Source organism: Ptychodera flava, chromosome 20 (genome assembly GCF_041260155.1).
Source record: "Ptychodera flava strain L36383 chromosome 20, AS_Pfla_20210202, whole genome shotgun sequence".
Classification (NCBI taxonomy): Eukaryota; Metazoa; Hemichordata; class Enteropneusta; family Ptychoderidae; genus Ptychodera; species Ptychodera flava.
Window position 1 is genome coordinate 27,832,762 of NC_091947.1, and position 15,367 is coordinate 27,848,128.

General features: G+C 38.6%; 1 protein-coding gene across 2 annotated transcripts in view; it reads right to left on the reverse strand.

Annotated features, from left to right (window-relative positions):
* Positions 1-15,367, reverse strand: part of LOC139120477 (transient receptor potential cation channel subfamily M member 8-like) — a 45,032-nt gene that overhangs the window by 16,424 nt on the left and 13,241 nt on the right. For both annotated transcript variants that reach the window (XM_070684930.1, XM_070684931.1), the window contains exons 2-16: positions 12,292-12,380; positions 11,491-11,537; positions 11,147-11,210; positions 10,544-10,711; positions 9,935-10,072; positions 8,182-8,344; positions 7,249-7,417; positions 6,480-6,603; positions 5,310-5,385; positions 4,712-4,815; positions 4,219-4,356; positions 3,089-3,188; positions 2,686-2,788; positions 1,041-1,184; positions 248-389 (exon numbers count right to left, since the gene is read on the reverse strand). In XM_070684930.1, the coding sequence (XP_070541031.1) occupies positions 248-389; positions 1,041-1,184; positions 2,686-2,788; positions 3,089-3,188; positions 4,219-4,356; positions 4,712-4,815; positions 5,310-5,385; positions 6,480-6,603; positions 7,249-7,417; positions 8,182-8,344; positions 9,935-10,072; positions 10,544-10,711; positions 11,147-11,210; positions 11,491-11,537; positions 12,292-12,339 (1,728 nt within the window). In that variant the 5' untranslated portion in view covers positions 12,340-12,380. The remainder of the gene's footprint in view (positions 1-247; positions 390-1,040; positions 1,185-2,685; positions 2,789-3,088; positions 3,189-4,218; positions 4,357-4,711; positions 4,816-5,309; positions 5,386-6,479; positions 6,604-7,248; positions 7,418-8,181; positions 8,345-9,934; positions 10,073-10,543; positions 10,712-11,146; positions 11,211-11,490; positions 11,538-12,291; positions 12,381-15,367) is intronic.

Consider the following 15,367-nt stretch of genomic DNA (forward strand, 5'->3'; position numbering starts at 1 on the left):
CATACATACATACATACATACATACATACATACATACATACATACATACATACATACATACACGCACGCACGCACGCACGCACGCACGCACGCACGCACACACACACACACACACATACATACATACATACATACATACATACATACATACATACATACATACATACATACATACATACATACATACATACATACATACATACATACATACATACATACATACATACATACATACAAATGTGCTTACCTTAGCTTTAGCCTTAATGGCCATATCTAAACATGTAAATTTTCGCCAATCTTTATGCGGATCTCGAAGCAATCCATTTGCATCTAGCCTTGACTGCGAATACGCTATGGCCACGATTTTCTCCCCTTTAACCTCATATTCCCTGCCAATGATGGAAACAGAAAGACTGTATCGTATATCGATCGTTATAATAAGCTTACGCATAATACATTGAAGTACACGCAATTCCGAATCGCCATGTCTTGAAATTGTACGGACAAGTCAACTTAAAGCGATATAGTCGTCGGAACTGCGCCTGTGCGAGTTTCTTGTTTAAATTATACGATGATAGATTATGACAGACATGTTTTAACTGTAATCAATCACCATTGTGCCGTGGATACATTGTTGCTATGGGTCGTATGGGTCCCATACGACCTTTGAGGACAGTTCCGACGACTATATCCCTTTAATTGACATTTTCTTGAAGTATCTTTTTTGCATATTTACGTCGAAAGTACGTTGTCTCTGTGCTGAGTTCAAGGGCAAACAAGTCAGGCACATGTCGTCAACAAGTGGCTTCGAAAACGAAAAAGGACTGAGGGATTATATCCGCATGTATGACATCCCCTCATGGAGGCAATAAAAGACAATTTCAATTGTTACAATAGTGGCAGATGCACCTGTGTTTCCTCACATAGGTAATTTTTTTAGCTCCCACATGTACACCCTTGAAATACCATAGACCCTAGAGAAATACTAATTATTTGAGTTCTGTTGTATGAGATTCGACATTTTGTTCACAAGTAATTACCTGGAGAGGGCGCTGTACTCTTCTTTTTTCATGTGTTCTCTTTGTGGAAGTTTCTCCGCCACAGTTTTGAGAGCGTAGCTGACGACCAGTGATGTCATGATAGGATCAGTTAGCTTTTCGAAGGCAAAATCCGCAAGGTCGAAACTAATAACAGATTAATATACACTTATAAACACCTATTACCTGGTCATGAAGGCTATAACGCCATTTTATTACACCTCATTCATTCAGCGTGCACTGCCATTGGTTAAACACGACTCACGTGACATGTAAAAGAACGTGATGATGCCCTCTGCGAACGTGATGATGCCCTCTGCGAACTTGATGATGCCCTCTGCATGTGATATTACATGGATGACGTCATTTTACTTACTGCGCAACCTTTCTGCGCGTAACAAATTGTCGTTCGCTTGTAGGCCTACTTGCAGTCTGCAGCTATGGCTGCGAAACGTCATGCAGAGCTGTCACCGGCACAGTTAGACGATATTTTGATGCAAGTAAACATCAAACGAACGAAAATAGCAACACGGAATGCAATTTCTGTGTTCAGCGACTATGCAAGCAACAAATTTGGATACGCCACCGATGAGATCGGCAAACTTTCAGCGGCAACCTGAGACTGGGCACTGACAACATTTTACGCTGAGGTCCGGGCTCATGCAGAAAGGCGAACTGTTCTCGAAGAAGTTTGTTCGGTGTAATAAAAATAATAACACATGAGAGCGTAGACTCTCTCACAGCCCCTTCGTTCGCTACGCAGTTATGCGCCCTCAACGGTATTTCTAACAAGTGCGCTCACTGAGCCAGCCGTGTATAGCGTAGCGGTACGGCTCGGGCATCATCAATATTTCGATCATGACCACCATCCCTTGGGCAGGCAATAAATCGTGATTTTGCCCTCGCTCTCATGTGTTATTATTTAATTATTACCCCAAGGGGCCCTGCCTTACCAGAAACAAATCGTTATTCCCCGAGGCCGTATACGTAGGTCGAGGGGTATAGCGATGTGTTTCAGGTAATACACGGCCACGAGGGATAATAATAAACGGGCGCTATAGCCCGAATAAAGACAAGGTTCTAGATGTTTTATAACAAGCCACGCGCTTATGTTGTATTTTGTTATGTGGTTTTTAATGTGTTTTGATATTATATGATGCACCACAATGATCTACTGTGAAAAAGTTTACATGGCAATTTCTCCACAGTGGTAACAGTAGTACTTCTTTCTTTCAAAAAATATCCTCTTGAATATTTTTCGTCGATGAGCTGTTTAAGTTCCTACGCTGTATGGAAAAACTTGCTGTTTTAGAGAGAAGCTCGTCGCTTATCCCGGGCGCTTATCACCCGCTATTGTTCCAAAGCAGCAGACGACACTACGGTCACGTGACCGGAAACTTTCTCAAATTTGGTCAAAACTATTTTCCTAAGGAAATTGTTTTTTTAAATATACCCTTGTCGATTCTGTCGGGAGTAGACGTATCTATTTTCCCGTCACGTGACGTATTCTAGCGGATCGGTACACGGAATGATCATGTGTCGTGTTATAATATAAATTACTTTAATAGAACATAACAGTTCTACTTAGTATATCGAGCGGGACTTGAATTCATATTAAAATATTACTTTAAATTGCGTGTGCACCTACCGCTTTGTTTGTATTGCCCACAGGAACAAATCACGATATGACGGCCCGTTCTGGTTGGCATCTACTGGCATGTTGTTATTCTGACTGCTGGTTCTTGCTATTGCTTAAACAAAGACATCAGAATGACGTGAGGACGTGTCTTCAAAGTCCGCCTGCACTGAGCAATATTTTTTATGCCCGAGACTACTAGTATATTCGTAAACATTGTTTTGAAATCATCCATGCATTGAAATACACAAAGAGGCCTTGTATTCTATTTTGAAATTCGACACCAGTAAGTCTATTTGACTTCTTTGCTAAAAATGATCATGGTATATTTATAATTACGCCAATTTCGGCGCTAACTACGATCAAAATTCCAAGTCTTTCTGTTCTCATATAATAGTCATTAGATAGTACCCACTCTTTTTGTATTGCGGTGTGTAATAGGTGTCAATGATATTCTTCAACTTTTCATCCAATTGGTGCGGCCAATCTTCGTCGTCTTTACCATTGTCTTTGTCCTGAGATTTAAATAAATGAAATTTCAGCTACAGAAGAAAATTTTAAAATCGTGCAAAGCCTTGAAATTTAACATTGAAAGATGAAGCAGTGCAGTCTCTGCACCTCTCATTAACTTCGTCAGTAAGACGGCCTCTCAGCGTTTTGTTTTCTTTTTGCGTATATGATTATATATGCAAGACTGTATGTTTTACGACCAAAAGTTTGTATATGCATATCTTAGGTATAAATAACACGATTCACTTGACCAGTAGTAGGCTTCTAAAATACGGTACTAACTGAGGGTAATTGCACTGTATTATATATATATATATATATATATATATATATATATATATATATATATATATATATATATATATATATATATATATATATATATATATATAGTTTTCAATCGGATTCGAACCCACAACATACGGCATCAGTCGCCTAGCTGAGAGGCCACAGACAGAACAGCTCGGCTAAATCTCCACTCCCAAAAAAGAGTGGTTCAATAGCCGGCTAAGTTGTTACATTTTTCTGACTGAGACCGCTCAACACGTTGTAGAGTTCGTGAAGCACTCACGCACGCATGCTCACTATCATACATCGCACATGCACACTTTATCGGAGCGAAGAAACGAATTTCATCGCTTTAACTAGGCGAACGATAACCTCGGGGACAATTCTGTCCACCAGCAGTGTTACCAACCCAGGGTAGAAAATACGGCTAGTTTTCAATCGGATTCAAACCCACAACATACATACATATATATATATATATATATATATATATATATATATATATATATATATATATATATATATATATATATATATATATATATATATATATATATATATATATATATATATATCCCTATTGGAAAGTACAGTGTTCGATCTGTCTGAGGATTGCAGGATGCAAGCAACGTCAGTATCAGATATATTATTTACTTTGACAAATTCAACGACAAATAATCAACAGAAAGCAGACGTGCAGGTTGATTTAAATAATTAGACAAGATACTGTGAATCTAAGATACCAACCATCTTATACAGATCGTTATCCAGAATTATTTGATCCAAATATTTTTGCAGACTGAACCGTTTTTCCAGAAATTCCATCTCTTCATTGCGTAGTGCTTCAATCATACGTAACGTTTCCTGGAACTCTTTCTTTTTCGCCTAATGTGAGGAATCATAACTGATTATTTCAAATGTGCGCATCGTGTAATCATTATGCAGGCTTTTTATATCAAAGAAGTCTGAAAAGACTGATAACATAGTGATTAAAACGACGTTAGCCAATCACGACTTTTACACTTTATGAGAGACCAGCTTCCATGTAGCTAGTATAGTCACCTTAATGACTCAACCATGAAATTCACTCTATCATTACACTGAACTATTTTGAACAAAAGATGAAGTAAACTTCGTTGAAAAGCCTTTTGGTGTTTGAAGGTATCTTTTTTCCGTTTTGTATGATTACTGAACTCTGTTGAAATAATGAACAAAAAGAAATGTCCACATTATCACCTACCATCCTTTCTGATCTCTCTGACATTCTGGAAATAACATCCTTCAGTGTGACAACCATACGCAGTGTACACGCTCCAGTATCAGATTGGCCTCGATACAAGTCACCTTAAATAAATAAATGAATAAATAAGTAAATAAATAAATAATAAATGATAAATAAAGAAATAAATCCCTGTTATTGTACAAGGATGGTATATTTAAATGATAATAGTATTGGGTATTACTGCCAACGTTGCCTTATTGTGACTCGATGAAAGAATACTTTTCACACCAAGGTCTCACTTTTTCACAATTTACTGCAAAACGTCCTTGAATTCTTCTATTTTACGACAAAATTGAATATTGTCGTGTTCTCTCCAGATATTTGAATTATTTACTTTTATGTCTCGAAACGCCTGGCTCGCATGCCAAATTACGAGTTTTAATGTTTAGGTTTTCTTTATTATAACTACTGTCTTTCCTAGTCCGAAATATGTCAGGGTTTAGACTTGAAAATTGTCTACCAAAACCATTTTTCTGACAGAGCCTCCAGCTATGTAATGGTGCACCCCTAATTGATAATCATCACTAAATGATGACAGAAAACAAACAATACTCACTCTCAATACGAGCATTGGTTATTGCTTTACGTACATCCATTTTATCATTCTCCACGTTTGGATCGTAGACTTGAATCTTTATACGAAACAGTAACAGTAGAATTTTATTATAACTTATCAGAAAGACGTATATGTAGAGAGTTATGCACTCCCTATATACCAACAGGCTTGAAAACAGAGCACTCTTAGTGGTAATTGTGGGTACTGCAGTTTTGATTTATATTGACGGATTGCACTACAACAGCATAGTTTTATATAAAAAACACGCTCGGCAATGGACTTTGATGATAAGATGATGTTTTTCTGACAAAGAACCTCAGATATTTACCTTTAAATGATTGTTTTAGATCACTCATAGTGACACCAGTTTGATAACCAACAAATACAAACGGCATCTTGAAGGAGCGCAACCAACGACAATAATTATTTTCCTGAGCGCGTTTGTTTAAAGTGTAGCCTACTCATGTTCGGCATGCATATGACCCACATCTGCTTTATCGGATTATCTCTGTTACTCGGTGAAAAGTACCAGGAAATAAATGATTGAAGTGATTTAAAGCTTCTTGTTCACCCTCCCTCAGAAATGTTTCAGGGAATACTGAAACAAACTGGCAAATTGCAATCTATTTTGTATGACAAACATACACTGAAGCAACATACAAAATCGTTCATGCTGTTATCTCCGCAAAGCTGGACTACGTTGCTACACGTGATTTATTGCTTGCCGTGCTCAGTTTACAACTTTCCAAAAAACACACGGCATCTTGAAGGAGCGCAACCAACGACAATAATTATTTTCCTGAGCGCGTTTGTTTAAAGTGTAGCCTACTCATGTTCGGCATGCATATGACCCACATCTGCTTTATCGGATTATCTCTGTTACTCGGTGAAAAGTACCAGGAAATAAATGATTGAAGTGATTTAAAGCTTCTTGTTCACCCTCCCTCAGAAATGTTTCAGGGAATACTGAAACAAACTGGCAAATTGCAATCTATTTTGTATGACAAACATACACTGAAGCAACATACAAAATCGTTCATGCTGTTATCTCCGCAAAGCTGGACTACGTTGCTACACGTGATTTTATTGCTTGCCCGATGCTCAGTTTACAACTTTCCAAAAAACAGACCAGCCAGTGTTAACATGATAATGAGAATAGATCAAACTTACCATGCTGCTTTTCTTTATTATTTGGAAAATATATTGCCATAGGTCGTCAGGAATTGGTATCTCATTCATTTTTTGTCTACATCGCTTTCGCAGTTTTTCCTTGTCGCTTTCATCGATGTCTCCACTGGAGAAAGTAATGATGAACCAGGATAGAGAACATAAATGTTTTACAGGGCTGCAGAGAATGCTTAATTATTGGTAATTGATGCCTACACGAGTTGCGATTTTGAAACAGTAGTATGCAATTTCACTCGCCGATTTTACAGAGTTGTGAAATAGTACACATTCGTATGGCAAGGGAATCATTAAATATTATATTGCCTGAATACATGGGTTTATGTGCCCGAGAGTAGGTATTTGCCCGACGCCATGAGGGCAAATTGTCTCCTGCTGCGAGGGCACATAAACCCATGTATTCAGGCAATAATATCTTTATTACATGCCTCGATATGAGTTTTTGATGCAAATCAGTGCATTGATTTGAATAGGAACACCCGGGGAGTTAGCGGGCCGGTGAACGATGTACTGACCGGTTTCATGGTTACCCGGTCCAGTGAAACCCTTCGACGTTTTCGACGTCTAAGTAGACGCTTTACGCTAGATGTAAAATACCCATGCGCGCACTGGTATTTTGACTTCCGTTAAAATCTGTCTGATGCCGGTCGATTATGGGAAAATTGTTTGAAAATGGCCCACATCATACATTTAACTAAATGTCGTATAGCATTAACTGTGGAGAGGCGTGTAATAAACACTTCAGGGGACTTACCTATGGGTAAACTCAATTTCGCTATTGCAGATATCCACCATGAAGTCTGTGGCGCCACCCGATCCTTTGAACAGTACCACGGGTATTGGGTTATCGTGGGTGACAGCATGTGCGACTTCCGTTATCGTCTTGATTCCTCCCCCAACAGCAAGGAGAACGATCGATCGACCTCCAAAAAATTAACAGTAAAAGAAAAATCATCAATGATAGAAAAAAACTTGATACTCGTCCACCCGTGCCATCTGTCCTCCCATACAGATATTTAGAGACAAATTGTTACTCTCAATGTGGTTACGCAGCTAATCTTGTACGTTTAAAGGTATACAGTCACCTGTAATCTAAATATGCCCATATATGGTCAAAGGGGCGTTCTTTGGTATTCAAAATGCCCATGTGAGGGCGCTGTTTTTAAAAGCGGCCACCCGCTTAAAATCTGTGATTGGTTAGATTTTCTCTTTCACTGGTAACTGTGGCAAAATTGGAACAGGTGACAGTACACCTTTAATAATAATAATAATAATATTTGGTTCTTATATAGCGCACATATCCACAAGTAGATGTGATCAAGGCGCTTTACAATTATTATTACCCCTGGTCACTGGACCTGATATGATACCACTCAACTCCCTGGGGAGCAGACAACAGCTCACATGTGCAGCCAATAAGCGCAGCAGAGCTAAACGCACACATAACAACCTCTGTCCTACCAGGTACCCATCACTCCTGGGTGGGGAGAAGCAATGAGGAATAAAGTGCCTTGCCCAAGGACACAACACCACAGCCATGCCGGGGCTCGAACTCACCATCCTTTGATCGTGAGTCCACTGCTCTAGCCACTGGCCCATGATGCCTCCTCCTTTAATGGCAACTAGATAGTTAAGCATATTCAGACATACAGACATCTCCATCAAAGTATCAGCATCGTGTTAATACCTTTGTTTCCTAGTTTACACATCTCGTGTTCGAATTGACCTCTGAACCATGTGCCTTGTCGATAATCAGGGTCACCGTCACGGGGACGCACTAGCAATACACGTCGGCGATATTCATCGAGATCCGTTGGCTTGCTTTGCTCCTCTTGTTGGTCAGTTATTATCTATATGTAATAATTAAAAAAGAATCCGTTACACTCCCGCAATGTTGTCATTGATGTTCACGCCATTGTCTTGCGAAAAATCAAACACATTCAATTGTGAGACAGAGATACAATCGGAAGGTGTCATAAAACTTCACGTTTTTTGGCCACGGGACTAGATAACGGTATGTTGCCTATAATACTTCGGGTATAACAACATTCTCCAATTCTGAGCACGTAGGTTACTATTGCAGACAGTTTCCACCTAAAATACCTTCACTATCACACAGACATCAGAGTGCAAGAAATCGTAGCCACTACCAATAATATGCAGTTGTGTATCACATTTTATTTTATCGTCCAACTTTTGACACTAATTTGATCAAATCTTGCCTAAATAATAGCTTACACATAAAAAAAATATAAAGATTAAGATACAAAAATAACTGGAAATATAATGGTCATACTGTTATTTTGTTGGATGGTGTTGCAAAACAAATAGGTAAGCAACAAAAGTAAGTTGTCACTGTGCCATCTTTGAATTAATTCAGTGTTGGTATGTCAGAGTAAATAAACTGCACCCTGAGATAATCGCACATGCTGTCAGCCTGGGATGATATTGCAACAAATTAACATTCATGTGTTTGCCCCCGTGCCATTACACGAAATTGGTATTGCTATCCGTTTATCAGACTTGATTGGATGTAACCACCATGTCTTTATATATCAAAGCAACAAACAGTCAAGTGCATATTTGGATACAAAATAGCTCGTGTGAGTGGATTCGTGAGCTCTACTACTATAGTATGCTTCTGAATAATGAACCTGTATGTACATTTTATTATTAAACTAGTTCGCGCCTCGTAAATGAAAGACTGAAACTTTTGCTCAAACTTTCCCAATATCAAAAATAATATCGGAGGTCACCTTGCAAATTTTGGTACTGGAGAAACAAATTAGCCGATATTTACCGATGTTTGAAATTCAAAATGTTCGCTATCCCTTGTGTGTGTACGAAGGAAAATGAAATTCCTGATTTTCACATAACTGAGCTAGTAAAAAGTGTATTATTTACTACGTAAGCTTCAAAATTAACTCCCAAGAGTGGTAGGCCAAAAGAATATTGCAAAAGTTTGAGAGTTCGAATATCTGTTCCCAGGGCCTATTTTACCTTAATTTTGTACACCTTGGCCTATATCGAGTGTTTTGGATTCTAGATAATATAAATGATTTTGAAAACAGGAACACGGCAATAAAATCCACAATACTATTGGCTGAAAGACAGCGTAACATGATTGAAACTGATTTGGGATAATTGGATCTCCCCATTTTGCAAATTTATCAAAAGTGTTAGGTACCCTATAGCTGAATGTTGCAAGATTACAGATTACTCATAAAAACAAGTGTATAACTTAAAAAGAAAAGCAGATGAGCTTACAATCGAAGATTAAACCGATAATACTTCACCATCCAATTGTCCCAAATTACTGAGTTTCAATCGTGATACGTACATGATTACTAAATAGGCGACCAACGGTGCTGCTTGCATTCCCTAAGGAATAGGGGGAATTAAAATGTGAAATAATTCATTTGAATACGAACTGTACTTACACCTGGGCGAATTTCCAACCACTTAATTCTTCGTCTCTCTCGCCACTGCATACTTTTAAAGACCTCACTGACAATTTTGATGACTCCGCGATCGCGACCGGAGGTAATAACGAGAGTACGATATTCACTGTGGAAGATCTGTTGGAGAAATTGTATTTTCGCAATAAATATGAAGTTACACTCGATAATGAACTAGAAAACAATGAAATGTAAACTCGCACGAGCATACATGGCAACTTGACGAAAGCACTTGTAACTCGTTCTCAGCGAGGACCATGATATCGTTCATACGTTTATTTTTCGATTTTTGATATTTGTTCTGTGAAACGTTAAAAATAGAGTCGTCACAAAGTTAAAAACAACGTTTGAATATAAACCTACAGGTTATCTTCACCGAGGAATACATTGATTCTGACAGGGAGGTATTACCGCAGGCAAAAGTGGTTCCCTTAAATTTAAAGTTGCTTCAACGACATAATGCAGCACCGTGTTTGAAAAATGAAACCTTTCATTATTCTAGCATTTGTTCTGTTACCGCCACCAACTTTCCAATAACTTGATTTATAATTAAATGTCGTAGCTTTGTTAATCAAAGAGTGAATCACGCACCTTTTTAAAATCGTGTAATAATTGCCCTTCCATTTTCTTATCAAATGATACATTTTTCTTTTCCGTCCCACCGGATATAGAAATGACGTTGTAGGGTCCCGATTCAGGAATGTCAAGGAGGGACATCATTTCCTCAGGGGAAGTGTCTTCCGTAAAATTGTTCATATTCTGAAATCAAGAATTTATTCGAGTACACTTTTGATTATTCTTACTTTGGTATAACAGTTTAGTACAAGTTATTTATAACACAATGAATGCCACATTAATATAACAATCGGCTATTGTAATTATAATGAAACAATGAATCTATTCGGATGGAATGAATAGATAGAAGGAAAGAAGAACGCGTTCCTCTGTTATATCAATATCACATTCTTTTTTGTTTATCGATGGCAAGTCACCATCGGTCAATCACCATTTAAATTGATAACATCTATGTTCATAGATTCGTTAAATGTTCCTCGAACAGGTTTTTAAAACTCTCGCACCACCAACATACATACATACATACATACATACATACATACATACATACATACATACATACATACATACATACATACATACATATTTGCTATTCAGTATATATTTAGCTTTACTCACGGAGTCTTTCGGAGGACAGATGTTTTGATCTTCTAATTCTGATGAGGAAAAACTGGACGAAGAACTGGCAACAGAAAATATCCAATTGTTAGGATGGAATTATCACGGTCATGTTGACTTCTCTCTGCACCATCCCTCTTCATTTCTCGCTTTTGCTTCAAGATCTCTCGGTATGTTTACAAAATACATCATAGTATCTTTGTCGAAGCATAATACCAGGGCACCAATGTCTATCAGTATATGCCAGTGCGTCAGTCACTTTGTCGGGCAGTCGAGCATGTGTCAGTCTTTTACTGTAGGTTTGTCTACATCCAATGTTTGTTATTATGAATACAATGTATTACCTTTCATAATCGGTCTCCTGATTAAGATTCCTGTTAGATGACATGTTCTGTTCAAAAGAAATGTCAAAATAGTTGTGTTATAACTTTCTTTGAAGTTTTCTGACTTTCCAAAGATCATATGTATCTTAAGCATCGCACACATAAACCATATCTCGCTATTACCAAATTAGGGACATTAATCGACGAATGTCTTCGGGACAGATCTGAAGAATACGGAGTTGGTTCGTCTGCCATCATCGTCAGAAAATGTTGTTGTACTTTTCTGGCGGTAGAATGGATGGACTACTGGGCCTCGTTCAGTGGTGATATTTATAATTATTAAAACAGAAAGTAATGTAACTGTCATAATTATCTAGTATCACACCTAATACTGTCAAGTAGTGAAACTTTTGTAACGCAGCATTAGACCGAGAAAGCACAAACGCGTTCTCGTTGCTTTTATCTGTTTTCATGCACCTTCCCCCATGAAGTTTAATGTAATACTGCTATATCATTGGCTGTCCTGTGTGTATCTGTGTTGTTCTCATTAACACTTACAGCGGATATCATGCCATGCGATCCACACTCACTACACCTAAGTCAGCAATCACGATTATATTACCCATCATCTTTACACAAACTATGCATCAAATATTCAATAATTCCTCTACTTTGTTGATCATTGTACACTGGATTGTATGTCACATTTAATTTGCACAGGATCTCATTGCTGCAGTTTGTCTCATCATCCTACGCACTGTACGTACAGGTATGCCTATCTTGCCATGTGAGTGATCCCCACATCTTCGAGGACATACTTACCTGATGGCTTGGTCTTGCAAAGAGCTGAACTGTAACGTTTGAGTCCATTTTGAATTCAGTGATGTGAAACACACTGTGCAAATAATCATCTGAAAAAGTGCGGGTTCATATTTTCAGTGCTCACAATCAGTGTATGTGTACGGTAACGGAAATCGTTTATTTTTTTTAATTGTAAAGTTCTGCTTAAGTTGCCGTATACTTGCAAGTTTTATAAAACAAAAATAGAAAATTGAATTTTCTGTTTAAACATTGCTAAATGCAAAGAAATATTAAAGTATTTACAACAAATTCAGGTTATCTCCAATTTTGATGAGAAATAAACCAAACTAAGCAATCAAATGCTGCTATTTTTCCATGTTTGTTGAAAATAGTTCATTGGAAAGGATATCCTATGTTTAATTCTTACTTTGTCACATGAACTTTCAATCAGGAAATTGACCGACAGTGTCATTATGCATTGTTAGTAATAATGAATCCATCAATAACACACGTGATTAGAAATTATTGGGCATGGGATAAGTCAAAATTTGATGGATTCCAAAGTGAGTATGGGTGACACACACTCTCTCACAATCCCCGATAAACTCAACGGCTTCTAATATATGTCCTACTCTATTTTGCCTCCATTTCTTTACCTAAGTCAGGCATTGAGGCGTACGTGTAGGCCTATGCTACTCAAAGGTAACCAACTGGCTTCCCGTGATAAGCGTGCGACGAGCTGTGAAGTGAGTCTAGGAGCAAGGGAACGCTGATATCTGTTTACTGTTTTCCTTGCTACACACACGTCAATCAAATGAAATGTATTTATTATGCGAAGGGGAATGATTTTTAACCTGAATCACAAACAAACACGCTTTATTCTTTATTCTCTCATGAGAAAGATTAAGCATAGACTATGGATTGTTACAGACTGCCGTCCGCAACTCAAAAGTTTTAACCACAGTCCCACCTTATACCTGTACGCCGAACGTGTCACTTTTGTTAACCATGACGCTACTGCTTTATTTGTTCGTCTAGCAGTCCAGCGCCCTCATGCGGGACAACATTTTGTCGCAACACTGTCGGTCAATGCAAAACATTTGCAATACAGTACGTGCGAGTTTTATGTCAAGCCACAGCAAATAGTTTGGGCACCGTGTGTTTCTCTCAAGCTTTAGATGATTTAATACAATGAACTGTTGTGCAACCCTGACAGACAGACCGAGAAAAAAATAGTGTTTAGTCTACTAAGACGAATGTATGACATACCTTGCACATATGTGCATTGTATCTATGAACAATGGTGTCCACTTTCTAGCCAGCAGCTATGAAGCTTTATAGGCCTTGATGTGTTGCGTGAGATATTTCAATCGGTGTAGTATGCTTTTATCAAATTTCGTTCGAGAATATAGAAGTTTCACGGAAAATAAGTACAGTTTTATACTCTGTCACATTTCAATGAGTGCTTGCTTCCTCACTGCTTTGTTTTAGCTTAAAGCACGGTCTTAGATATCCTATGATCCGTTGTTTCTTTTATAACTATGATATTACTATTATATCTATTTAATTGTTTGTTCTACAAAGATTATGATGTGCCTGCCAGTCCATGTGTCGACGGACAAGGCCGCATTTAATCTCATCCAGCGACGACTGAACTTTCACGTGTGAATGTTTTTAGAAGAGCACAAAAATTTCGCCCCGACGTCTGACACGTAAGGAACGCTTGTGAAGCTGTATTCAAATAATGGCTATCAGGTGATCAAAGTAACTGCATGTCGCAAAGGACTAGTACAATTTACAGCAATTCTTTTCAGCGTCAGCCTATCCATCGATTTTCAGAAGTTGCAACCATAGGTGTTTTTTATGTATATTTGCTATTCTATCGTATTATGAATAAAATTAGAAAGGGGAAAACTGTCTTCCCGTTGCGATTAAATTCCTCTCCGTTATATCCCCTCCCCACTATCTTCTCACTCCAAAACACCCCTCTACCCTCTCCCCACTACTGTTAAAAGTCTCTATTGTCACCGCTTTGCCCCATGCGTTTCCCTTGACCCATCAACCGAATCTTGCTCCCGACCATTTGGCCCTTGTAAAGTTGCCTTCCAGGGTGGTAAAATAAAATCGCCCCGTCCACAAATGAGGAAATAATACCCAAGAGTCCAGTTCCCCCATCCGCTGATTTGGAACATTATCATGATCGCCCTCCCATCCGTAAAGAAATCCCGTATGAACAGCTTTTTCGTAAATTTACACAGCTTTGCCTGCCCCTGATTTGTCCTTCAGTGTGGTCACGGTCATCACTAGAGCCAGAGAACTCAATTATAAAACCATCCTGTTCATTTACAAACAGCTGGGGTTTGTTTGATCATGGCTTCTCATAATTTGAGAGAACTGATGTACATTTATTGATTGGCGTCAGCTATTCAACGACCTGACACAGGCGCCCGTGGGCTGGGTAGTCTGTAAGATCAATCGATTTTTTGCTTGATCTATCAATCCCGTACTCGATCTGCCCGCCACTGCAACCTAAACACCTAAGGTGTAATAAAACAGAATCACTCAATCTACACACGATCGGGGTTTTCAACTGGTCTTGCACTCACACTAGAGTCCTTTGCTACCATAGATAACCGTAATTTATTCACATATTCGGTTACGTCGCCTATGATTGGTTCAATTCTACAGCACCAGTGACCGTGACGTATCGCAGTGACCTTCGTTTGGTCGGCAGAGGCGCTACCCATATAAGTTGATTAACCAATCAGCTGTAGAATAAATTACGTCATTATGGTAGAATCGGACTGCAGCCCGTGTTTCTCAAAACACGGCCGATTTCTTCAAGACGATGCGACTTACACGTTCGCCGGCGTGATTTTCGAGAAGATGGTTAAATTGTGATCTAACAATGTATATGGGAGTGTAGTTCTGAACGTTTTGTGTGAGCGCATGGCCAGTTGAAAACCCGGGTCGTGTTTAGATTGAGTGATTCTGTTTCACACCTTGAGGGTATTTAGGTTAAAATGGCAGGCAGCTCGAGTACGATCTAGCAGATTGCCTAGCTCACGGGCGCCTGTGCTCCTTGAAGGCAATACTT